The sequence below is a fragment of the Osmerus eperlanus genome, chromosome 6, assembly GCF_963692335.1.
Source record: "Osmerus eperlanus chromosome 6, fOsmEpe2.1, whole genome shotgun sequence".
In the NCBI taxonomy this organism is placed as follows: Eukaryota; Metazoa; Chordata; class Actinopteri; order Osmeriformes; family Osmeridae; genus Osmerus; species Osmerus eperlanus.
The window spans coordinates 5,024,998-5,049,963 of NC_085023.1; the positions used below are offsets into that span (position 1 = coordinate 5,024,998).

At 46.9% G+C, this 24,966-nt stretch overlaps 2 protein-coding genes across 2 annotated transcripts; both read right to left on the reverse strand.

Annotated features, from left to right (window-relative positions):
- Nucleotides 1–12,373, reverse strand: LOC134022741 (rho GTPase-activating protein 19-like). Its single transcript, XM_062464492.1, has 11 exons — nucleotides 12,233–12,373; nucleotides 11,516–11,772; nucleotides 10,742–10,822; nucleotides 9,382–9,591; nucleotides 7,416–7,642; nucleotides 7,164–7,250; nucleotides 4,162–4,227; nucleotides 3,694–3,822; nucleotides 3,433–3,537; nucleotides 3,175–3,273; nucleotides 1–1,836 (listed from the first exon to the last, which is right to left on the reverse strand). Exons 1-11 carry the CDS (start codon nucleotides 12,274–12,276, stop codon nucleotides 1,777–1,779), a joined length of 1,365 nt encoding a protein of 454 aa, XP_062320476.1. The 5' UTR covers nucleotides 12,277–12,373; the 3' UTR covers nucleotides 1–1,776.
- Nucleotides 12,374–15,283: 2,910 nt separating this feature from the next.
- Nucleotides 15,284–23,977, reverse strand: LOC134021982 (pyrokinin-1 receptor-like). The gene is made up of 7 exons (XM_062463116.1): nucleotides 23,895–23,977; nucleotides 21,321–21,488; nucleotides 20,768–20,864; nucleotides 19,991–20,196; nucleotides 19,333–19,557; nucleotides 17,925–18,102; nucleotides 15,284–17,093 (listed from the first exon to the last, which is right to left on the reverse strand). Exons 2-7 carry the CDS (start codon nucleotides 21,477–21,479, stop codon nucleotides 16,654–16,656), a joined length of 1,305 nt encoding a protein of 434 aa, XP_062319100.1. The 5' UTR covers nucleotides 21,480–21,488; nucleotides 23,895–23,977; the 3' UTR covers nucleotides 15,284–16,653.
- Nucleotides 23,978–24,966: the final 989 nt, after the last annotated feature.

Here is a 24,966-nt window from a genome sequence, read left to right on the forward strand (position 1 = left end):
TTCGGGGAGATGTGGGTCTTTTATTGCTGGAGTGCTGGACAGCTTCACATTAGCACTTAGAACACAGTGATAAACAATATGCATCTCTTTGATCAGAGATAAGAGGTATAAATCCCATTTAGGTATCGATATGTAACAGTTGAAATAAGGTGGCTGTATGAAATGCAGTTCACAGCAGTGAACAGAAGAAAAAAAGTGGACCTCAGATACCAAACCTGTTTTGGTTAAACCTCTGTGTTGCTTATTCAAGTTCTGCTACACACATCTTTAGCTTCCATATATCTGTCTCTCAAACTTCATTGAATCGCCAGTCAGAAATAGTTCTCAGCAATTTGGCTACCCCCCCAATATGTCAAAACTTTAAAAAAGACAGACCTGAAATGTTCTCTCTGACAGATTTGCATGCATGTAACAATATAAACCATAATGAAAGTAAACTCCTCATTCAATGTTTGCATAGATAGAACACGAGTAAAAACAAGTTATAAAATGTGGGAAACCAGCGACAAAAAGCATAAAACACAGGGAGAATTAAAGCTCTTTTGGCAGATGAAAAATGTTTTAAATAGACAGATCACAGTGTTGACAGTTTAAGACTTTGGCTGAAAGAACTTGCTCCCCAACAAACATGCTGACACCAACTGTATAAACACATGAACTACCCTTTTGGCTTTGCCTCACCAACTGATGCTCCAAAAACAACTATATTCTCTTTCTGCTAGCTAACCACACAATGCTAGCTTGCTACAGCCCTATCCTCACTGACAATAAACTGCTAGCTAGCTACTGCCCTCTCCCCACTGTTAGTAAAGTACATGCAGCTAGCTAGAGCTCTACTGTCTGTACTTCCTCTACTAGCTAACCACGTTCAGCAAGCTAGCAGCAGATTTGCTGTACTAACATTCTCTATCTACAAGTTAACCATATTGGATTGAGTTAGCTGTAGCCCTACTCTCACTGCTAGCTAAACACATACAGCTGGCTAAGTACACTTTCAGCAAATGAAAATGATGATGTTTTATGTTTAAATTATGATTAAATAAAATATAGAATGCAATTTGAAACTTAAATACTTAAAATATGAAATTAAGGCACATATAGAAACTAATTCAGCTGTGGGATGTAGGCCACCTATCTGAATCTACTAAAGCTCAGACCAACCTCAGCTAGTATAACGGTCTAAGACCACAAGAAATCTTTATAATTCACACAAAAGATAATTCATTACACCTCAGAATGCATGCTAAAGGTCAAACAGGAATATAAGGCAGCTCAGAGAGGGGGGAAAACAACAATGATTTTTGCATTTCAAATCTAGTCTTCCAGGTAGTATGTAATGTAATTATGTTTAACATCTACAAATATTTAATTTAAAGCGATAAGTAAATGAAGAAAAAAAATGAAGAAAAACTAATGTCACGGTGAGTTCGTGGAGTGTGACTGGTACAGGCTAGCTACCATGCACCATACAGTACTAGCTAGATAAAAACAAGACCAGTCACTAAGGCTGCAAAGAGAAATGTTCTCCTACACAAACATGCAACCAATTTTCCAGTTTTGCATATAATAAGTATGTCAATGGTATTCAGGAGCCATGTTTGTCTGGTGAGCTCTGTGTGATCTGACTTGGTCCATCTACCCACGCTGGAAATATGACATAATGTTTGGTTTGACTGGCCACTGCAGCGGCTCATTAGTCTTTGGAAATGAAAAGATACATTTGAGCACCGCTGTTTCCTCCGTTGTAATCCCCTCTTCTCCTGCATGTAAGCAGTGTCAGACAGATGTCTCTCTTTGGTCTGGAGAGAGGAAGATCCTCTTCAGGGACAGAGGCTTCTGGGAGAGAAACAGAGATGGAAGTGCATGTGAGAAAGACAGAGATGAAAATAACCTGTTAGTTTATCAGATCATATCAATTATAATAGCATCACCATTATCATCATCATTTTCATGATCATCATCTGGTAGTCTCTAGTATCGGACCTAGCATATGATCTTCAATATTCTGCTGTATTTTCTATATGCAGTATTTGCAATTAACAGAGGCTTTAGATAAAAGCCTGTTAATTGAATAAAATGTATGGTAATGTAAAATAGTAGTAGTATAGGAGAGACCTGCAGTGCATCTCTGGTCTTGGAAACCAGCAGTGAGTCTATAGCTACTTGGAGAGACCAGCAGTGAGTCTTCAGATAGTCTGTAGTACAGGAGAGACCAGCAGTGAGTCTCCAGCAAATTTCTAGTCCAGGATATTCTTGTAGTGAGTCTCTAGCTTGTCTCCACATAAGGAGAAACCAGCAGTGAGTCTCCAGCTAGTCTCTAGTCTAGGAGAGCAGCAGTAAGTCTCAACCTAGTTTTTTAGTCTAGGAGAGACCAGTAGTGAGTCTCCAGCTAGTCTAGGAGAGACCAGTAGTGAGTTTGAAGCTAGTTCGTAGTCTAGGAAAGACCAGTAGTGATTATCCAGTCAGTGTCTAGTCTAGGTGAGACCAGCAGTGAGTCTCCCGCTAGACTCCACCTAAGAAGGGAGAGACCAGCAGCGAGTCAGCCGCTAGTCTCCACCTAAGGAGAGACCAGCAGAATGAGTCAGCCAGGACCCAGCACAACTGACAGCAATGAATAAGCCCTCCCACTCCCTCATCTTTCACCACCCCCCCTTCCCTGTCACCATTTCCCTCCCTCTCTCTGACTCATTCTGTCTGCTCTGGAACGGAGGCTGAGAGCAGCACACCAGGACCATGCTGTCCTGATGTTGACACAACGTTCATGTCACCTGTGTCCCCACACCCCTTCATCTCAGGGACAACCCCGTCTCTGGTCTGCCGGCACCGTGAAGCCCCACCCACCTAAACCCCGTGACGTTTGCTAGCTCGTGGCGTGATGATGTCAGTGTTGGATGAGCCCCTTGTGGTTTGGTGACTGTGGCCTGGGGTTTGGTGGAGCGCCGTGTTTCTGGGCTAAGTGTAGTCTTTGGTCAGGTGACAATGGTGTGTGTTTCAGTGCGTGTGTGGTGATGTCATACGTTTTTGTCTTTCCATAAATGTTGATACTGTGTGTGTGGTGTTGTGTGTGTACTGTGGTGATGATGTAGTGTGTGTTGTTGAGTGTATATGTGGTGATGAGGTGGTGTGTTTGGTTGAGAGTGTGGTGTGTGTGTGAGATGGTCAGCTGGTCCTCACTCCTGTGAAGCTGTTGTTCTCCTTGCCCCGGCTCTCCGCTGGAACTCTGGGGCCTGGAGTCTCCAGGCTGCTGCTACCCTGGCCTCCTAGAACCCTCCTCTACACACACACACACACACGCACACACGCAAAAGGGCAGTATTGACAGTCTGTGGTATTGATTGCTTGTTTGTATTTAAAGAGACATGGAGGAGGTTAATAACAGTGTATATTGTTGTGTGCGTGGGTGTGTGTGTTTGTGTGGGTGTTTTTGCTAACTTTTATGATTCCACCGAAGGAGCGCGATCGTCGGTGATGTTGCTTCCTGCTGTGAGGTGGCGTCTGAGTGTCACACACGGGGGTTCCAGGAATCTGCTTCTCAAACTGCGCACACACACAGGACAGAACACACACACACAGGACAGAACACACACACCCACAGGAAGGACATACTGTTATTATCCTCCTCAATGTCACATACACAATCATGTGCCACTAATAGGAGTATCTAAGCGTGTGTGTGTGCGTCATCACCCCTACCTGTCTGATGAGCTGCTTCTTCTTGGCAGACTCAGGCATGGTGCTGACCTGCTGGTACAGCTCCCTCAGAGCCACCTCAGTATGACTGCTCCCACAGACTTCGCCTCCTCCTGCTTCTCCTTCACCCCCACCTGCTCCTCCACCTCCCGATCCTCCTCCTGACCTCTTAGAGGTGGAGCATGGGGTAAACTCCGCTCCCCCTTCCCCAGCCCCGCCCCCCGCCCCAGAGCGCAGAGCCGGGTCATCCTAGGGGCAGAAGGGTCGCACATCAAACTGACAGACTGGGCGTGACTCGGGGTCCGAGGGTGCAGTGCTTGCATGACTCACACAGACAGAGAAGAAGAGGAGAGGAAAAAAGGAGAACAGACAGAGTGAGTCAGAGAAGGGGGATAGGGGAATTGGAGAGAAAAAGAAAAAATAGAATAACAGAAAGAAAGAGAGAGAGGGAGGGGGAGAGACTAAACTGACCTTTGCCAGTAGGGTGTTTGATCCAGTGAAGTATAAACGGGCATACTCTTTGATATAGACAGGTGCCTAGAACCAAAGAAAGACACACACACACACACACACACAGTGTTATAACCCCTTGAATGTACCGTAGGGAGTCAGGTGGCTGAGCGGTGAGGGAATCGGGCTGGTAATCCGAAGGTTGCCAGTTCGATTCCCGGTCATGCCAACTGACGTTGTGTCCTTGGGCAAGGCACTTCACCCTACTTGCCTCGGGGGGAATGTCCCTGTACTTACTGTAAGTCGCTCTAGATAAGAGCGTCTGCTAAATGACTAAATGTAAATCCCAAATAATAGTAACAATCAGTCCCCAAATCAAAAAGTCCTGAATCAACCACACACTGAAACGCCATGAAAGACGTTACCATTGGGTAGTGCAGACTAACAGCTATCAGCGGCTATTGTTCTGAGTGGCTGGGTCTCTCTCTCTCTCTCCCCCTCCTTTTTGTATCGCACAGATTTTAATTTATTTTGGGCGGCATTCACATGCAAATGACCATAATCTCTCCCTGAGTCAAGTTTCCATGGGGACCAACGTGGTCAACATCAAGGCGAGAGTGGATGGGCAGGCCAGACCTCTCAACAATGTGTCACAAATCAATTTTATTTCACACATCAGAGCTTTTTTACAGAGCCAACTATACGGAAACAGCACTACTTATCATTAATATGATGATTTTGTGCAAGAGGAGGTGCATGGGTCTGGGTAGTGTAGGAGAGGTAACAGGAGGAGGTGCAGGGGTCTGGGTAGTGTAGGAGAGGTAACAGGAGGAGGTGCAGGGGTCTGGGTAGTGTAGGAGAGGTAACAGGAGGAGGTGCAGGGGTCTGGGTAGTGTAGGAGAGGTAACAGGAGGAGGTGCAGGGGGTCTGGGTAGTGTAGGAGAGGTAACAGGAGGAGGTGCAGGGGTCTGGGTAGTGTAGGAGAGGTAACAGGAGGAGGTGCAGGGGTCTGGGTAGTGTAGGAGAGGTAACAGGAGGAGGTGCAGGGGGTCTGGGTAGTGTAGGAGAGGTAACAGGAGGAGGTGCAGGGGGTCTGGGTAGTGTAGGAGAGGTAACAGGAGGAGGTGCAGGGGTCTGGGTAGTGTAGGAGAGGTAACAGGAGGAGGTGCAGGGGGTCTGGGTAGTGTAGGAGAGGTAACAGGAGGAGGTGCAGGGGGTCTGGGTAGTGTAGGAGAGGTAACAGGAGGAGGTGCAGGGGGTCTGGGTAGTGTAGGAGAGGTAACAGGAGGAGGTGCAGGGGGTCTGGGTAGTGTAGGAGAGGTAACAGGAGGAGGTGCAGGGGGTCTGGGTAGTGTAGGAGAGGTAACAGGAGGAGGTGCAGGGGGTCTGGGTAGTGTAGGAGAGGTAACAGGAGGAGGTGCAGGGGTCTGGGTAGTGTAGGAGAGGTAACAGGAGGAGGTGCAGGGGTCTGGGTAGTGTAGGAGAGGTAACAGGAGGAGGTGCAGGGGTCTGGGTAGTGTAGGAGAGGTAACAGGAGGAGGTGCAGGGGGTCTGGGTAGTGTAGGAGAGGTAACAGGAGGAGGTGCAGGGGTCTGGGTAGTGTAGGAGAGGTAACAGGAGGAGGTGCAGGGGGTCTGGGTAGTGTAGGAGAGGTAACAGGAGGAGGTGCAGGGGTCTGGGTAGTGTAGGAGAGGTAACAGGAGGAGGTGCAGGGGGTCTGGGTAGTGTAGGAGAGGTAACAGGAGGAGGTGCAGGGGGTCTGGGTAGTGTAGGAGAGGTAACAGGAGGAGGTGCAGGGGGTCTGGGTAGTGTAGGAGAGGTAACAGGAGGAGGTGCAGGGGGTCTGGGTAGTGTAGGAGAGGTAACAGGAGGAGGTGCAGGGGTCTGGGTAGTGTAGGAGAGGTAACAGGAGGAGGTGCAGGGGTCTGGGTAGTGTAGGAGAGGTAACAGGAGGAGGTGCAGGGGGTCTGGGTAGTGTAGGAGAGGTAACAGGAGGAGGTGCAGGGGGTCTGGGTAGTGTAGGAGAGGTAACAGGAGGAGGTGCAGGGGTCTGGGTAGTGTAGGAGAGGTAACAGGAGGAGGTGCAGGGGTCTGGGTAGTGTAGGAGAGGTAACAGGAGGAGGTGCAGGGGTCTGGGTAGTGTAGGAGAGGTAACAGGAGGAGGTGCAGGGGTCTGGGTAGTGTAGGAGAGGTAACAGGAGGAGGTGCAGGGGTCTGGGTAGTGTAGGAGAGGTAACAGGAGGAGGTGCAGGGGGTCTGGGTAGTGTAGGAGAGGTAACAGGAGGAGGTGCAGGGGGTCTGGGTAGTGTAGGAGAGGTAACAGGAGGAGGTGCAGGGGTCTGGGTAGTGTAGGAGAGGTAACAGGAGGAGGTGCAGGGGGTCTGGGTAGTGTAGGAGAGGTAACAGGAGGAGGTGCAGGGGTCTGGGTAGTGTAGGAGAGGTAACAGGAGGAGGTGCAGGGGTCTGGGTAGTGTAGGAGAGGTAACAGGAGGAGGTGCAGGGGGTCTGGGTAGTGTAGGAGAGGTAACAGGAGGAGGTGCAGGGGGTCTGGGTAGTGTAGGAGAGGTAACAGGAGGAGGTGCAGGGGGTCTGGGTAGTGTAGGAGAGGTAACAGGAGGAGGTGCAGGGGGTCTGGGTAGTGTAGGAGAGGTAACAGGAGGAGGTGCAGGGGGTCTGGGTAGTGTAGGAGAGGTAACAGGAGGAGGTGCAGGGGTCTGGGTAGTGTAGGAGAGGTAACAGGAGGAGGTGCAGGGGGTCTGGGTAGTGTAGGAGAGGTAACAGGAGGAGGTGCAGGGGGTCTGGGTAGTGTAGGAGAGGTAACAGGAGGAGGTGCAGGGGGTCTGGGTAGTGTAGGAGAGGTAACAGGAGGAGGTGCAGGGGGTCTGGGTAGTGTAGGAGAGGTAACAGGAGGAGGTGCAGGGGGTCTGGGTAGTGTAGGAGAGGTAACAGGAGGAGGTGCAGGGGGTCTGGGTAGTGTAGGAGAGGTAAGGTGCAGGTGGCGGAGAGATGTGTTTCTGACTCACCCTGAACAGCTTCTGTGAGTGTTTGATTAAGAAGGCCACCCCATCATTCAGCTTCTTGATGTTGCCTTGCAGATCACTGGCTGTTAACTGGAGGCACAAACACACACGCAATCATACGCACAACCCCACAACCAATCATACACAACAAAAAAATCAACGAAATGCAACGAAAAAAAGGAAAGCTTTTAAGGCTCATTTTAAGCCCCCCCCGCCCCCCCCCCCCCCCCCGGGTCCCCCTGCCCCGCCACCTACGCTCCTGGGCCAGAGGACGTGCGGGGTGAACATGGTGGCCAGGTTGAGGGCGGACATCTTGTTGGCGTGCTGCTTCCGGGCCGTGTGGTACAGCAGGTCCAGCAGCAGCTTGAGCAGGCTGCGGTTGGGGGCGGGCAGCAGCATGAAGAGCAGCTGGAAGGCCTGGATCTGACGCTCCTTGTCTGGGACGCCCGTCTTGTTGCCCTGCTGGTCAAACTGGGTCAGCTCTGGGGTTGGGGGTGCAGGGAGGGAGGGAGTAGGGAGAAAGGAGACAGGGGGAGACAGTGAGTGAGAGTGAGAGTGAGAGTGAGAGTGAGAGTGAGAGTGAGAGTGAGAGAGAGAGAGAGAGAGAGAGAGAGAGAGAGAGAGAGAGAGAGAGAGAGAGAGAGAGAGAGAGAGAGAGAGAGAGAGAGAGAGAGAGAGAGAGAGATAGAGAGAGAAAAAAGGGGGAGAAAGGAGAAGGAGAAAGGGAAATGAGAAAGGGGGGATGGGGGAGGAGAGAGAGGGTAGGAAGGAGGTTGAGACGGGGAGAGAGATGGGGAGAGGGGGGGGGCAGAGAGAGGGGGGAGGGAGGAGGGAGGAGAGACGGGGGAAGAGAAGGCAGCTGAACAGATGGAGGTCACAGTCAACTAAGAAATTCTGATTGACATGAAATGGCATTTTTCTATTCCGACTTGTTGTCACCGCACTGATTAGGCTGACTGATTGCTCTGTGTGTGCATGTGTGGGTGTGTGTAGGTGTGTGAGAGTTCTATTGACATAATTTGATCTTCTATGCACTCAGAAAGCCTTTGTGCAGAAATAATTCATTGGTCAAAATATTCAAATATCAGTGTTTGTCTGTGCATATGTACGTGGGTGTGTGCGTGGATGTGTGCCCAAGTGTGTAAAATTCACGGTTCACTACGTTTTCAATGCAGCAAAACAGTAGAACTGCCAGACAAATGTCCTCGACTTTCAGCAATTGTTTCATTTCTTTAAATATCATATAAAGTACGATCATTATTATTATCATTATTTAATTTTTTACTTTGAACAATGACGGTGCCAACCCTGATCCATCTGGTCTTCTTGGAAGCATTTAAAACAAAAACAGCTAGCTATATTGCAGCAAGCTAGCTTAGCGTGTCTCCCAGCCTGTCATGGAGTCCAGTCGTGGCCATAAGTTTTGGCAACGACAAATGTTGTGTTTTGCAAAGTTTGCTGGTTCAGTATTTGAGGGAAATGTTTTCACATGTTTCTATAGAATACTGGAATCACAATAAGGCATATTTCATATTTTTTTAAGCTTTCTGGGGGCAAAAATGTTCTATGTATGCAAGAGTCCCTTCTTTTACAGCAGTCAATCTGCTCTTAAAATCCAATCAGAATGATTTCACCTGCCTAGAACTAGTTCACACTTTCCCCTGTGCTGATGATATGACTTACTGAAATTATGTTAGCAGTCATTTTATGCCAAGGACCAGCAAGCTTTGCAAACACAAAATGTATGTCGCTCCCAATATTTTTGGCCACGGCTGTACAGTGTTTTCTTTGGGGGTGAGCGTGCGAGACAGCACATTGCCTGTTACATAGTCTGGCTGTCTTGTTGAGCACAGTGGCACTAAGAACATTAGATTTCACACAATTTAAGATGGATTTTATTTTCCTAGTGTAAAATTATTCATTGTTAACTATTAGGGTTAATAAAAAATCAAAAGAATCATTTGGTTTTGTGTACCAAATCAAAAGCCTTGTACCGAACAAGTCAATACCCTAATGTGTATGTATGTAGTGTATTTATTAGTATTCACATTAGTATTCACAGCATCACATTAGTAGTGTGAGTGTGTGTGTGTGTGTGTGTGTAAGTGTGCATGTATATGTGCGTGTGTATGTATGTATGTATGTATGTATGCGCGCATGTGCATGTGTGTGCTTTTATATGAGTGTGTGTGTGTGAGAGTGTGTGTGTATGTCTGAGTACCAGCTATCTTCAGGTGAGCGTGGTAGTGTCTGTGAGTGAGCAGCGGCTCGGGCAGCTCTCCCAGGAAGGCCTTGAGCAGCGAGGCCACGTCGTTGGGGTGGAAGGCCCCCGTCTCCAGGTCAATCTCAGCCCCGGTGTTCAGCATCTCTCTCAGGGCCGCCTGGCGAACACTGTGGCCTGGAACCCGGAACAAGCCCTCCACATGGAGGTCTGGAGGGGGGGGGAGAGGGACAGACCGAGGGAGGGAGGGAGGGAGGGAGGGGAAAACCGAGGAGGAGAGGGAGGAAGAGGGATGGAAGAATGGAGGGCCACAGCAAAAAGGAGGCAGAGAAATGGAGGTTTAGAGAAACAGAACATGGTGAGAAAAAAAATCAGAAAGAGAGAGAGGAGAGAGAGAAATACAGAGAATTAAGGGAGGGATGCATACAGACAAAGAACATTGGGAGTAGAGTGGAAGAAGGGGAGAGACAGACAGGAGGGGAGAGACAGACAGAAGGGGAGAGACAGACAGAAGGGGAGAGACAGACAGAAGGGGAGAGACAGACAGGAGGGGGGAGACAGACAGGAGGGGGGAGACAGACAGGAGGGGGGAGACAGACAGGAGGGGAGAGACAGACAGGAGGGGAGAGACAGACAGGAGGGGGGAGACAGACAGGAGGGGGGAGACAGACAGGAGGGGGGAGACAGACAGAAGGGGAGAGACAGACAGGAGGGGAGAGACAGACAGAAGGGGAGAGACAGACAGAAGGGGAGAGACAGACAGGAGGGGAGAGACAGACAGGAGGGGGGAGACAGACAGGAGGGGGGAGACAGACAGAAGGGGAGAGACAGACAGAAGGGGAGAGACAGACAGGAGGGGAGAGACAGACAGGAGGGGGGAGACAGACAGAAGGGGGGAGACAGACAGGAGGGGAGAGACAGACAGAAGGGGGGAGACAGACAGGAGGGGAGAGAAAGACAGGAGGGGGGAGACAGACAGGAGAGACAGATAGAAGAAACAGAGGGGGCAGAGAGAGAGAGGGGGGAGGAAAGAGGGAGGGCAAAAAAGAGACACCGCAAAGTGCTCTGAGATGAATTATTGACATGAGCCGTTCACCACCATTCTCCACCATTGTCCCCTTTCAGGATATGACGTACCCCCCAGCTAGAAATAGACCATGAGCTCAGACTTGTGTACACCCCTGTGCCCTCCCTCCCTGTCCCCCTCTCCTCCTCAACTACACTGTAATGAATGCCTTCAACAGACAGGGTATGCATTTGTACAAAGATTGTTTTTAATGTATTTTTGTACCAAAAAGTGGAAACTTGGATCATGAATGGTGTTGTTGCTATGGTAACGGGGTAAGGATGCAAAACTCACTCTTGCTGAGGTAGTCTATGAGCTGGTAGATCTGGGCTATGCCCTCCTCCGTCAGGGACGATCCAAACACCATCCCTTTCTCTGCTAAACAACAACAACAACCACTTTAGATTACTATCGTCATGATGGGGAGGTTTTCAGACCACGAACCCACCCAAAATATCACCCTTTGAACAGTTCCCAACAATTCGTTGGGAACTAATGATGCCAAAACATTCCTTTGAGTGAAACAACAAATGGAGTAAAGAATGTCACTGCAGGCTACATTTCGAAGAAGAAACGATCTCAAATAAAAGCACAAAGCCTTTAAAAAAGCACGGTCTAAACACTAATTTCAGGCATTACAGTGTGGGGTTTGAAGCAGTCATTCTGAATGCAGTGTTTGCCGTTCTCCTTGCTAGCAGCTCAAGCAACTCATATTACACAAGACTTTCAACAATAATAGATCTTGCCCATGCAACATGAATAGGTACAGAATGCCAACTTGTCAACATGGCCCAAAACAATAGCCGAGATTGCAAGAATATTGGTGCTTTTTCACTTATATTTGGATTGATCTCCCCCTTCACCCTCTCTCCCCTTCTCACCCTCTTTCATCCTTCCCTTCTCTCACCCTCTATCTCTATCTTTCACTTCCCTTCTCTTATCCTACCTCCCCTTCTCTCACCCTTTTTCCCCTTTTCTCACCCCATATCCCTTGCTTTCACGCTCTCTCACCCCCTCTCCCCATCTCTCCCTCTAACGGGTTACTACTGAAGGGTTATGGTGGTCGACCTTTGCGTTTAAGGAAGTTGAGAGAACGCAGAAATCCGCCCGCCGGTGCTGGTAGTCTAGGCTCCGCTTCTCCGGTGAGTTGGGCGAACTCGTCGCCGGGCAGGTCGATGAGGCGCGTGATGTTGCTCAGCACCAGCTCCGTGAAGGCCTGCGGGCGCTCGTGCCTCAGCCGCTCTACGAAGAAGTCCGGGTTGAAGATGATGGGCCGTCGGTTCACCGGTGATTCCACGCTGATCGCTACACTGCACACCATGCCTCTGGTGGGTGGGTGTGTGGAAGGGAGGGAGGGGTACCGATTACCGAATGTAAAAGTTGAAAAAGACGAGGGCAAGAACAACGGGGTGGAAGGGGAAGAAGACGAGGGTAAAGACGGGGAACGTTATGTTACGGGGACAGACAAACAAGATAGCTACCGTAGTAAGTTTTCAGTTTGTTCAGGACCGGTTGTTTATCAGAAAAGTTGTTTACTTCAAGTGTTTTCTACGTTAAAGTATCACGAACATCAGTTGTAAAAAGTAGCACAGTAGCTAGCACTAGCTACAGTAGCTAGAGATGGCTAGCTAGCTACCTAAACAGTGCTATACAGTTCGTCTAAACTACCTAAACTAGTAACGTTAAGATCATGGGCTAATATGTAGTTAGCTCGATTTTACAAAACTATAACCAATGCAGCTGACATGTATCAATTTGTTGTAATATCTAACAATCTGGATTTACCTTCTGTTTTGTGTGTCGTATTTGGGAACTTTTTCCGCTGCCATGTTCGAGTTGAATCTTCCGCTGTTTACCGTGCCGTCACGCCTCGCGTAAAAGAATGGATCCCATTGGTCAGAACCTTCTCAGTCGCTGACAAAAAGTACGGATCCAGAGTCAGTTCACCTTGGCTAATCGTTCGCTTTACACCGTAACGGTAAACCGGCCACCAGAGGCATGGTGTGCAGTGTGCGGCACCGTCCTTCTGACCTGTTCATTTTGACCTCGGGTAAAACAAATATACAGTATTATAGGATATATATATATATTTTTTTTAAATTATTAAATATGATATTTGATATTGATTAACTCACTAAACTCGTAAAATCAATAGCAGCCTATTAAACGTACGCCTACTCTGTGCTTTATAGCTCACAGTTTTGTTATTGACTAGGCCTACACAGTTAAGAAGAAAAAAAAACATACAAATACAAATCGATTTTGTGTTTGGTGACGCTTTGAACTCCCTATTGTCATTACATTGGGAGCAGAGTAACGATAGACCTCGACCTCCCTCCGATTACTAAAAACTCGCACTGACAGGCTTATTTGAAATGTGTAGTCTTGAGAAGTCTTCCTAAACGCTCACACTGACAGGCTTATTTGAAATGTGTAGTCTTGAAAAGTCTTCCTAAACGATTGACTGGTTTCTAGAAATGGCCTAACTGTAGGTAAGTGGGTCCGTGTACCTTGTGGCCATTGGTTTTTCTATTTTGCAACCCGTGTTGACAAACGCAAAATAGGGCCGTAATATCGTTTTGTCACTTTAGTAAGTCGAACACACATTTAAGTAAAACGGCTTGTTTTTGGTTGTTTCCCCATCATCTGGTTCTGACTTCCGAAATGGACAAATAGATATTACGAGCCTATTTTTTATCTTTTGCAGATATCAGCATAAAGGATATGGAATAATAAAAACAACGATTAATGGCTCGTTATACCATTTGTGTTATTTGGTTATTTCATTATTCCCCAAAAAAAGGAAACAACCAAAAACAAGCCGTTATACTTAAATGTGTGTTCGACTTACTAAAGTGACAAAACGATATTACGGCCCTATTTTGCGTTTGTCAACACGGGTTGCAAAATAGAAAAACCAATGGCCACAAGGTACACGGACCTAAGTGTGTAACCAGTAGGTGGGACTATCCACTCGCCCAACCTGCTTCAAATTCCCATTTTGCCGTAGTCAATTGTATACTGATTTTAGCCAATCTCTTGTAGAGAACAGACACGAGTGAGAGAGAAGTTATTTATTCCTGTCTTAAACATACAAAACAGTATCGAATTTTGTACAACACGCCAAGTTCTTCCTCTTTTAAAACTTGATAAACAAGAACAACCTAAGCTATTTTTCAGTTTGTGAATGACCTGCCTATGCATACAGGCTAAAGCTTTTTGTACATAAGCCTAGGCCTATATTTTCTATGTTAGGCCAAATGTCCTTGCCCTCTTCCAGCGGAACAAAGCACCCTGATGCTTTGGTCACCACTTTTCTGAAGAGACCATTGTATGAGATATAGGCACTCAGAAGGGATGTTTTGTCCACGTCCTTCATGGCCGTGAGGGACAACCCCAGGTGATGCTGGACCTATACAGTATTGTATGAACCACTCATGTCAATTGCCCTGCACTGGGAATTGGATGAAGTATCTTGGTCTTTGCTTCTTGAACTTTACAACAAACGCAGAAAGACTGAAGCATGTTTGCACCTCAGACCATCCGTTTTGGGTGACATATTAGTGAAAACAGCTGCCTTCTTTTGTGTGATAACCGTTGTGAAATATAATTTGAAAATAGCTCTTCTTTGTTGACATTCAAAGATCATCATCCTGACAAGTAAAAATATTTGATTGATTAATAGGTTCAAAAGCATTTAGCCTACATCAAAGCAAAGGTGACACAACAGCTATTTAGTACGACACAATAAGCCAATGCATTCAATAGACGTCACACATTATTCCAGTGTTTTTCAACCCTTTTTGAGCCACGGCACATTTTTTACATTGGAAAATTCTTGCGGCACAACACCGAGCATACATTTTACAAATTGACACTGTAGCATTATGCACTGTGTGCATTCTAATTAGCAAAGGAGCTCAGGTCTGGCTTGGCAACCGTATCCTTCGTTATCTCCCAGGATGCACCTTTATGAGTGTGTCCCCATTAACCCTTGTACTGCAAATTTCCTTCTTCTAAATTCGGATAAAACCGAGGTTCAAATTTTCGGTCCTAAAAAATATAGAAATAATTTTTCCAATCTGACCTTAGACCTAGACGGCGTCAAAGTCTCTCAAAGCCAGCTAGTAAAACATTTAGGAGTCACAATGGACCCAGACCTTTCGTTTGAGTACCATATTAAGCAAATTACCAGAATTGCATTTTTCCATCTACGTAATATTGCCAAAATACGAAAATTTCTCTCAAAGGATGATGCCGAAAAACTAATACATGCATTTGTTACGTCCCGATTGAACTATTGCAATGTGTTGTTCTCTGGCCTCCCAATTACCCACCTAAAAAATTTACAGCGGGTGCAAAATGCTGCTGCTAGACTATTGACCAGAACAAGAAAGTTTGATCACATAACATCTACTCTTGTCTCTCTACACTGGCTCCCTATCCAAGCCAGAGCTGACTTCAAAGTTCTACTACTAACCTACAAATCTCTGCATGGATTGGCACCACTGTACCTCTCCGGTCTCCTTGCACCCTATTGCCCCGCAAGGACACTTAGATCTCAAGATGCCGGCTATCTGGTGGTTCCCAAAATTAAGAAAAAAACAGCTGGAGGTAGGGCGTTCTCATATAGAGCACCTCTTCTCTGGAACAAATTACCCGTCTCAATTAAGGAGTCTGATACTGTTTCGACATTTAAAATTAGGTTAAAAACGTTATTGTTTAGTCAATTCTACGACTGTTAAAGGTAAGTATGTTACTAGTTGGAGGCAACGGGGGACGGGTTGTTTCCATCCTTATTCTATAAGTATAACTTATTTTAGAGTTCTCTTCCCCTGGAACAGATTTCATGTTCCAAATGAGGGGGGCTGTCGCTGTCTTGGTGTGTGGGGTTGCATCAAATTCCCCTTTTTTGCTCTGTTAAATTGCTGCACCAGTCCACACTTGACCGGTGGGGATCTCATTATATTATGACTGTAACTGTTAGCTGCTCCTGGCATTCTCTAATCCCTGCTCTCCTCTCTCTGCCCCCTCCACACACATCCCTTGTGGTGTGGGGGGTTTGAGTTGTCAGCACCTGCCTGGTCGTCGGTCAGCCAACGCTGGACCTGGTCGCGAGTCTCCCGGTCCTGTCCTACATCTATAAAGTTGAACAATGGATTTTGGTGTTTTAAAAACCCATCGACACTGTATGACTATGTTTAGCCTGTGTTCTGCTCCTCTCTCTCACCAACCGTCTCTGGAGGAGGGGATCCCTCTCTGAATTGCTCCTCCCAAGGTTTCTTCAATTTTTTTCTCCTGTTGAGAGTTTTTTGGGAGTTTTTCCTTGTCTTCCTTGAGGGTTTAGGTTGGTTGAGGGGCAGTTCTATGGGCATATGTGAAGCCCTCTGTGACATGCTTGCGTGTAAAAAGGGCTATACAAATACATTTGATTTGATTTGATTTGTGCTGCCTTCGGGTCATTGTGACCCACCTTTTGCACCACGACGGTGGGTCACAGTGACCCGAAGACGGAGATAGATGAAGAGCTGTAGAAGAGAGATGTAGTCTTGTCGGAGCTCCCAGAACTCTGAACCAGCAACACAGACAGATCAAACCCAATCTTCAAGAAAACTGAAACAAAGCCACCAAAATAATGAATCAAGTAGTGTAGGCTACCTACTCTGAATAGAAAATATTAATTAACAAAACGGCTTTAACGACACATACTTTGATTACAGTACACACCAACCAAAGACAGTATAAAAACTGCCAAAACCAATGAACCAAATATTGTACACATAATTAAAAGCAAAAATAAACTGAAGACCTTTACCTTTGAGAGAAACACAAGATTGTTGCACCACAGCACTGATATTTGTGACAGGAAATCACAAAAATACATCAAAATGGAGAATATGATACTCTAAAAGTAAATGTTCCTTCTGTAAATGTGTTAGTGTTTGCTTGACTTTTTACAACCCTCTTCTCACTTCCCTTATTGCCTACCATTGGTACTCGGCAGGCGGCATATGCCTAGCCTGGTCCTAACCAGACCCTCGTACATTTCATTTGTACAGAGGGTCTGGGGATCGCTCCATTGACAAGCGTTAACTTTCTTGAAGGTGGGTACTCTGTTGAAGTTTAAAACTATTGAGCGAGAGAGGTAGATTATAAAGGAGGATGGGTAGAGGGAAAGCTGGATGCTGTCTGTAAATATAATCTGGTTAAAGTGTGTGATGCTCCAGTTCTTGCTGATTGGCGACGCCCCCATCGGTGCTGTCTGGCCCCCCCTGCCCCAGAGTCACTGTCCTGGCCGGCCCCTTCGGACCTCCAGAGCAGTCACTTCCATCCCTGCCCGTCCCGCTTGCTGCCCCGCTGGAGGTCCTCTGGGCCAGCCATGCGGCCGTGGGGGGCCGCATCCTGGGGCAGCGAGGCCTCAGGCGGCCCAGGGTCTTCCAGCAGGCCCTGCGGAAGGTGTGGGACGAGATGCAGAAGAGCAGGGGGTCGAGGGCGCTGTTGGCGTACCACAGGGGGAGGGCCAGGTAGGACTTGAGGATGGTGTAGACCGAGAGTACCTTATCAGACCACACCACCACGTACACCTGCATCAGGGACGAGGCGATGTCGGGGAAGTTACAGATGAAGAAGGCCACCACCACCGCGCCTGGGGGACAATAGGAGTACAGCGTTCATCCTCCACGCTCCCCTGTCCTCATCCACCTGTTTGGAAGACCTGTCTCTCTCTCTTCCTTCTTCGCTGCTCTCTCTATCTCTTAACCCTCGTGCTGCCTTCGGGTCACATGACCCAAAGGTTCATAACGAACCATCGTTGTGTTTACCCAATTTTACCCAATACAAAAACAAATAAAAATAATTTTCTTTTAACCTTCGCAATGTGGGGGGTCTGAGACAGCCCAACGGTTAAAAGAAAATGCTTCACTTTGTTTTTGTATGCGGTAAAGTTGTCGCAATACGACGGTGGGTCACAATGACTGATGGGTCAGAACGACCCGAAGATAACACAAGGGTTAAGCTCCCCTTTATCTCCACCTCTCTTTTCTCTTCCCCTCTCTATCTCTTCTTCTCCCTCCCTCTACAGCTTCTGTTTCTCCATACACCCCTCTCCTCCTCCCTCCCTCCCTCCCTCCCTCCCTCCCTCCCTCCCTCCCTCCCTCCCTCCCTCCCTCCCTCCCTCCCTCTCTCTCTTTCTGTCTCTCTATCTCTCTCTCTCCAGGATCTCTCTCTAATGAAAGTGGCGTTAATGTGCAGTTTACTATGTTGGCCAAATTACTCAGGTAATTATAAATGTTGCCTATTGGAGGATGCAGCATTTGGGCACTTAAAACAGCAGAAAATAAGCACATTTACGTTTCCAGGGAACTATTGTTGGTGAACGATGTTTGCCTGGCTCCACTCGAACTCATTCCCACAAACTTGGCTCCACTACACCCCATCTCCACTCTAAACGATCACTGCTAAGTCTTTCCGTTCTCACCCATAAGCCTCAGCGCCCTCCTCTCATTGAGCAGTAGTTTTCTATTCTGGTGACATTGAATGTCTCTCCTGTCATCGGGCGCTGGGTGCGTGAGGCCCAGGGCCCGTCTCTGGTGCTCGTTCTTCTTCAGGTGGATCAGAATGAGCAGGTAGAGGACTAGGATGGCCACCATAGGCACCTGGAGAGGAACGAGGGAAGAGATGGAGAGAAGTGGAGGACAGATGTACGTATTGAGCTGCATGTGGTGGAACGACAAAGCAAACCTGAGCTCGGGTGTTACACTGTACGTCTGTACTACTATATACTGAAATGACTGTTTACTGTGTGTGTAGAATTTCTGTTGAAGTGTCTAACTGTGTGTGGTATGGTTGTAAAGGTCTAACTGGGGGTTGCATGATGAAAACAGCAGGGGTAAAGGGCATTCTTATATATAGCTCCTCTGCAACCAATGTCTCTCCATCAGGGAGACTTGGTGTTTAAGGCTGGATGAAAAACCTTTCAGTTTAGTCTGTTTCACAACAGGACTTCTGCGCTAGATATGACTCAGCAATTATGAACCCATCTACCCATTCTGTTTTTCACTCACCGTTGTTATCCTGCATCTACAGGACTTTAAAGGCTTGTCTCTGCTATACCCGCCTCATCACCCTGTATCAGACTTGGCCTTGCTATCAGTTTAGTCGGATCTAGTTGCCAACGTGGACATCAGTCTCAAATGATGGATTACCCAAGGCTCCTGGTCCCTTCTTGCCCATCTTGTGGTCCTATTCATCCTACACTGTCTGGTGGACCTAGGCAACGACGAGACTTGGTCTCTCATGTTCTCTGAACGACCACACATACTTCCTGGCAGCCGTGTGACCTGCTGATCCTGTACTTCCCAGCCCTGTCTCTGTCCAAACGGACAAAGGCCAGTCCGCTAATTCAGAACCCTTTTGTGTTTTGCCATCCATTCACTTGGAAATGTTTGACTTTTATCTCTTGACTTCATAATTGTATTCAGCCACTGGTCTGCGCCTCTCTGGATCACCAACCGTCTCTGGAGGAAGGGATCCCTCACTGAACTACTCCTCCGAAGGTTTCTTCCATTTTCTTTTTTTTGGGGAGTTTTGTTTTACCTTGTCTTCCTTGAGGCTTTTATGTTGATTTAGGTGCAAATCTATGGGCATCTGTGAATGCCTCTGTTTGTTCAAAGAGCACTACACATGAACTTTGATTTAATTTGAGAGATGGATGGGACTAAAATGTGTATCTTAACACTATCTTTACTCTGCTCTTGTTGTGCTATTCCATCCATCCCTCCACACCTGTCTCATTCAAGCGAGGACGTTCTAAGAATAATCCCTCCCTTTCAGGTTCCTCTCCTGCTTGCATCTCTCCACCCGTCCCTCGTTCCACCCCCTCTCACCAGGAAGCAGAGGCCAGCCCTGAGCAGCAGCGCTCCCCTGTAGATGGGCGCCGGGTCGGCCTCCGTCATCTCACACATGGTGGAGACATGGAAGGCCTCCTCGGGGGAGGTGGCGGTGTAGTCCAGGATGCAGGCTCGGGCGTGGCCGTAGACAACGGCGAAGGGCACGGCCGACACCAGAGACAGGACCCACACCCAGGTCAGCAGGCAGGGCAGACGGGACTTCTGTTAGCGAGAAGGGATGGAGGGAATGGAGAGAAGAGGAGCGCAAAAAGGGAGGTGTAAGGGGTGGAGAGGGGAGGGACAAGGGGAGGAGAGGAAAGAGGGGGTAAAAGGAGAGGAGGGAAGGCAGGGTGAGGATAGGAAAGGAAACGAAAAGGAAGAAGAGAGGGGGTGGACAAAAGAAGGTGAGGGAGGAGAGGGGAGGGGAGAGGACGATAGAGAAGAGAAAAGAAGGTGGAGGTGAGGGAGGAGAGGGGAGCGGAGGAGAGGAGCACAGTTAGCAAACAACCAACCACCTCAAAGTCACTTTGAACGTGTGGAATCCAAATCCCACTTCCACCTGTGGCTCATTGATCACAGTCAATGAGCCTGTCATTCTGCCGGTCAAACACATCAATCAAACATCCAGTCACACGGCCCACGTCTTTGTGTGTACCTGCAGGCTGGACAGGGACCACATGGTGTGGCAGATAGCAGCGTAGCGCTCGGCCGTGAAGGCCAGAATCACCCAGCTGGTGGTGGCACAGTAGATCTGGCGCACCATGAAGTACGCCTTGCAGGCTGCCTGGCCCAGACGCCAGGGGTAGCTCTCCCAGTAGTACCGGTACAGAGTTACGGGGATAGTCAGTAGCTGCAGGATATCTGGAAGGAAGGATGGGGGGGGGGGAGAAGCAGCCAAGGAGGGAGGGAGGGAGGGAGGGGATGGTGGTGGTGGTGAGAGAAGAGAGGTTAAGACAGGAATGTAAGTGTAAGACCCATTTTTATTGGTTGAGGGTGTAGGACACAAATTGTCCACTGGTGTCACTAGTGAGCTTGGGAGTGATGTCTATTCACCTAAGTAGGAACCTTTCAACAGGTAACATGGGTGCTGTTAATAGTTTTTGACTGTGTCAAATCGCTACACACATTAAATGCTGGTGTGGATGTCAAAATGTTTGTTTGTTGGAGCTTAATTGACACATGGACTTGCATGTTAATTGGAAGAACATTGTGGTCAATAAATGGCCATCAAAATGCAACAATGACTATTGGAGTCTGATTTCTACAGCCAGCTACAGAGCGGTGTAAGTTAGAAGAGAGCGCGTCAGCTAGTTTACTATAGGCATAGACTGTTTGTTTTAAGTCCGTATAGCAGCCCCTCAGTGGCTTTAAGTTTTTAGACTTATAGGGTTGAGGTGTACTGAATGTGATTGTAGGTGCACAGAGAGGGTACCTGATAGCACCAGGCTGAGGAGATACAGACGTATAGCGCTGACTCTCATGCGAGCGTCTGTTACCAGTGTCAGCACGCTCACGCTGTTGAACAGGACCTGGATGGTGGGTTAAGTTATGTCTTGTCACACATGTCTACCGTGCACGGAATGAACACATTTTTAATTCAGAGGTTCAACGGTCAGTTTACAAACCATTTTCATCATACGTTAACACATTATCCCTTTTAGGAACATCCATAAAGGTTTATGGTTAAATATTGATGTTTAACTATAGAGACTATAGTATAATCATAGAAAAGAGTACTGCAGATTAGAGCCCATGACATCCCAGGAGAATATTCTAGAATAGAGCAATATAGAGTAGAGCAGAGAAGAACAGAATAGAGCAGAATACAGCAAAGCATAACAGTACAGCTGAGTAGAGCAGAGCAGACCATAGCAGAGTAGAGCAGAGCAAAGTAGAGCAGAACAGAATACAGTAGAGCAGATGGGAGTGTTACAGCAGGGTAGACTAGACCGCAGCATTAGGAGAGTGTAGCAGAGTGGTCATACTCCAAACAGGAAGATGGTGCTGTAGAAGACTGTCATGGGGATGGCGACGGAGTAGGGTTCGCTCTTGGTGACTCCGATGTGGAGTTCGGGCTCGGCGCTGGGGCTGACGTTGCAGGAGAAGAAGATCGGGGCTGGGGTGACCACCGTGGAGTGGTTCATCCTGGACTCCTGGAGAGTGAAGAAGGAGATGGTGGTGGAGGAGCCGGAGGTTAAGGAGGAGGAGCAGGAGGAGGTGGAGAAAAGCAAGTGAAGGAGAAGAAAGCAGGAGGTGGAGGTGGTGGAGGAGAAGGAGGAGGGGTGGGAGGAGGTTGAGGAGAAGGTGGAATTGGAGGAAGAGGAGGGGTCGGAGAACAAGGTGAAGAAGGAGGAGGAGGAGTATAGATTCTTGAGACTACACTGTTGGATGTAGGCTTCGTGCACCAGGGAAAATAGATTGATGAGATGTTTACTGTTCAGTGTGGAAGAATGTAAAGTGTCAGTAACTGGTGGGGCCAGATCCCTCCAGTGAAGTCTCTGTTTTGATAACAGAACTGGAGAAGTTCAGGGTTAATCACCCCTGTCGGTACAGAAGCCTACCTTTTCTGCCTAAAGTTCCAGATGTCAGACAGCTGGATTGCTGTCTTAAGCCTGGTCAAGAGTTCTTCCGAATCTGCGTCATAAAGGGAAGACACACAAAGGATCCAAACAAATCTTTCTGAGTCATTGTCTTGTTTTTTCAAATGTCAGTTTGACATAATAGTCTTCCTTTCTAGGATCCAACCAATCCGTTCTCCTTTCAATGCAAGCAGACTGAATTCTGACCAGCCAGTGATGGAACAGGAATGATGATTAGCTCATGATTTGTTCCCCGCAGCTTGAGTAGTGTACCGGCCAACATTAGAAGCTTCACATGTTATGTTTCCCTCTTCAGATTCTTACATTACATTTACATTTACATTTAGCATTTACATTTAGCAGATTTTAGATTCTTAAGGATTAAGTGATGTTATAACCAACTGGCAGGCAGTTCAGAGGATATGACTGAAGAGACAATACAAAACCAGGCTTGACAACAAGGAAGGTAATTGTGACGATCCTGAATATGACAACGACCATGATGAGGATGACTATGGTGATGACGGCAACAATGAGAAACATGATAAAAATGTTAAGAAGGGTGATGATGGGTGATGGGTGGTGATGATTATTATGATGATGATGATGCTATGCGAAGACAATGATGACGAACACCATGACCATGATTATGACCGACAAGGATAACTGATAACTTTCTGATGATGATCAGAAAATGACAAGGAGGCATTAAGTAATACAATAACAATGATTATGTGAACTTATAATGATAATGATGACATTTACAATTACATAACAAAATGGAACTTAGGGTGGTGGTGATGATGATGATCTCAAGTCCTTAATGTCACTAAACGTTGTCCTTGATAAGAAATTAAAATACTCCTTTAAAACCAACCACTAATCCCCACAGGAATAATTTATTGCAACCAGAATGGATGCCAGAGGCAGTCGGTTCAAAGGGCCTTAATTATCAACCACTAGAAATTTTGAATTAATTAGTAATCAAAGTAAATCAGTAAATGTAAGCCACCTTGTTTTGAATTGATATAAAAAAATACTTGTTCTTGAAGAGTCAAGACTGAATAATGACCGCTAGACAAGGTTTCTATATAAACCAATTAGTCCTGTCACAGAATGTTGGTTGAAGAATTAGCCAGTGGATTGATCTTTCCCTAATAACTGAAAGAGCTGGCAGCATGTGCTCAATTAATTCCCCCAAACTTGCGTCAATCGGAGGTGAAGGCTGCATAATTATTTATTAGTCAAACAGCTAAGCCAAATCAGTGTGTGATTACTATAACCACTGCAAACACTGAGTCTGTATATGAAATGTATGGCCTTAATCTATAGATTTGGAAACATAATTCTCTGAATGAACATCCTTTAACATGCCTCCCTGTAGTCTTGGTTTCCACCCTGACAGGATTGACACAGTTAACATAAAAATGTGCCATGATAAGAGAATTCTGAAAGTAATATACTCAACATTGACCTGACCGCATGACATTTGAAATAAAGTGTAAACATGTATTGATTTCCCCATCCTCCTGGGATGTGCAGTATATGTACCGTACACATACACACACATCACATGCACACACACATACCGAAACACACACACAGAAACAGATACACACTCCCCACACCCACAAACAGACAAAGACACTAACACACACACAGATGAACAACCCCCCCACCCTCCATACACACATAGAATAAAAACAAACACATGTACACACAAACATAGAACACACAAACATTAGCTCTTGTAACCTATATGTACTGTACTTTATGTAACAAACACCTCCCACACACACACAACAGACCCCCCCTCCCCTCCGTTACACACACACATTGCTGATTGCCTTACATTAGCTCTTGTAACCTGTTGCAAGTTCAGGGAGAGTGTTTAACTGGACAAAATCAGGACGAAATTCCCGCTTTACAAATGTCAGCATGTCAGATTGTTAGAGGATATGTTTAAAAAGCTGGACTCACCACTTCGGCAGACCGATGCAATAAAGTGATGAAGAGGATGGCAGATTTTCTCTTTGAATTGAGGAAAGAGTTCCTCCGGGGTTCACACAGTATGTGTATCCACCCCCCACCCCCGGTCTCTCTCTCTCTCTCTTAACTCCTCCTTCTTTCTCTCTCTCTCTCTCTCTCTCTCTCTCTCTCTCTCTCTCATGCTCCATTCTCATGTTCTCTCTTCCTTCCCTTACTCCTCCCCTCCTCTCTCTCTCTCTCTCTCTCTCATCCACTTGTATGCATTTATGGCATTCACACCACATTTTGAAAGGGAAGGTGATACGAACCATGATGTACCCTTTATGCAAAATCACACTGTTCCGACATGAACTGACGTTGAAGTAAGATACATCCATGTCTGATTTACTAGGTGGAGATCACATTTTCTGGGATCCATAGAGTTAGCACATTTTCCCCTGATAGATTAGTGCTGAAGAAGAGACAAGGTAAACCACAATGGAATTGTTTTTCCTGAAAACGACACTCAGCAGAAGTGGACAAGACAATGCATAACACATCAGAAGATGAGAGGTGGTACGCAAAAGCTGCAGCACTCCAACCTTGAATCACATTTTAGGCTGAAAGGGTTCTAGCCTTGACATAGGACTTTGTCTTGTTGAAGCCTGATTAGGCATGATCAAGGATCTCGTTTGATTCTGTCCTGAGAGCATGCACCCAGAAAAAGAAGAGAAGAGGTGAGGGGGGAACTCTCACAGTGAAATATGTGCAGTATCTAAAAACCAAAAGATAATGACAAGCAGTGAACAATAGCAGAAATAACCTCATATTGTCAACAGGAGACACTGGGATTCTTCTCTGTGTTTGTAGAGTGCCACAGTCGCATCAGCAGTTACTCTCTGGTGCTACAACTTAAATGTTTAAGTATACCCTTTCACAGTGCTTGCTTTTCTCTCCTACACACACACAAACACACACACACAAATACACACTGCATTTACTTTAACCCTTGTGTTATCTTCGGGTCATTCTGACCCATCAGTCATTGTGACCCACCGTCATATTGTGACAACTTTACCGCATA

Excerpts from the sequence above, each read along its gene's own strand:
- LOC134022741 (XM_062464492.1), bottom strand. The coding sequence starts at position 12,276 with ATGGCAGCGGAAAAAGTTCCCAAATACGACACACAAAACAGAAG. Across the intron at positions 7,643-9,381 it reads CGCTCACCTGAAGATAGCTG|AGCTGACCCAGTTTGACCAG; the intron begins GTACTCAGACAT and ends CCCCAACCCCAG. Across the intron at positions 3,274-3,432 it reads CCTTCGGTGGAATCATAAAA|AGGAGGGTTCTAGGAGGCCA; the intron begins GTTAGCAAAAAC and ends GTGTGTGTGTAG.
- LOC134021982 (XM_062463116.1), bottom strand. The coding sequence starts at position 21,479 with ATGAACCACTCCACGGTGGTCACCCCAGCCCCGATCTTCTTCTCCTGC. Across the intron at positions 18,103-19,332 it reads GGGCTGGCCTCTGCTTCCTG|GTGCCTATGGTGGCCATCCT; the intron begins GTGAGAGGGGGT and ends GTTCCTCTCCAG. Across the intron at positions 17,094-17,924 it reads GAGGGCGCTGAGGCTTATGG|GCGCGGTGGTGGTGGCCTTC; the intron begins GTGAGAACGGAA and ends ATTGTCCCCCAG.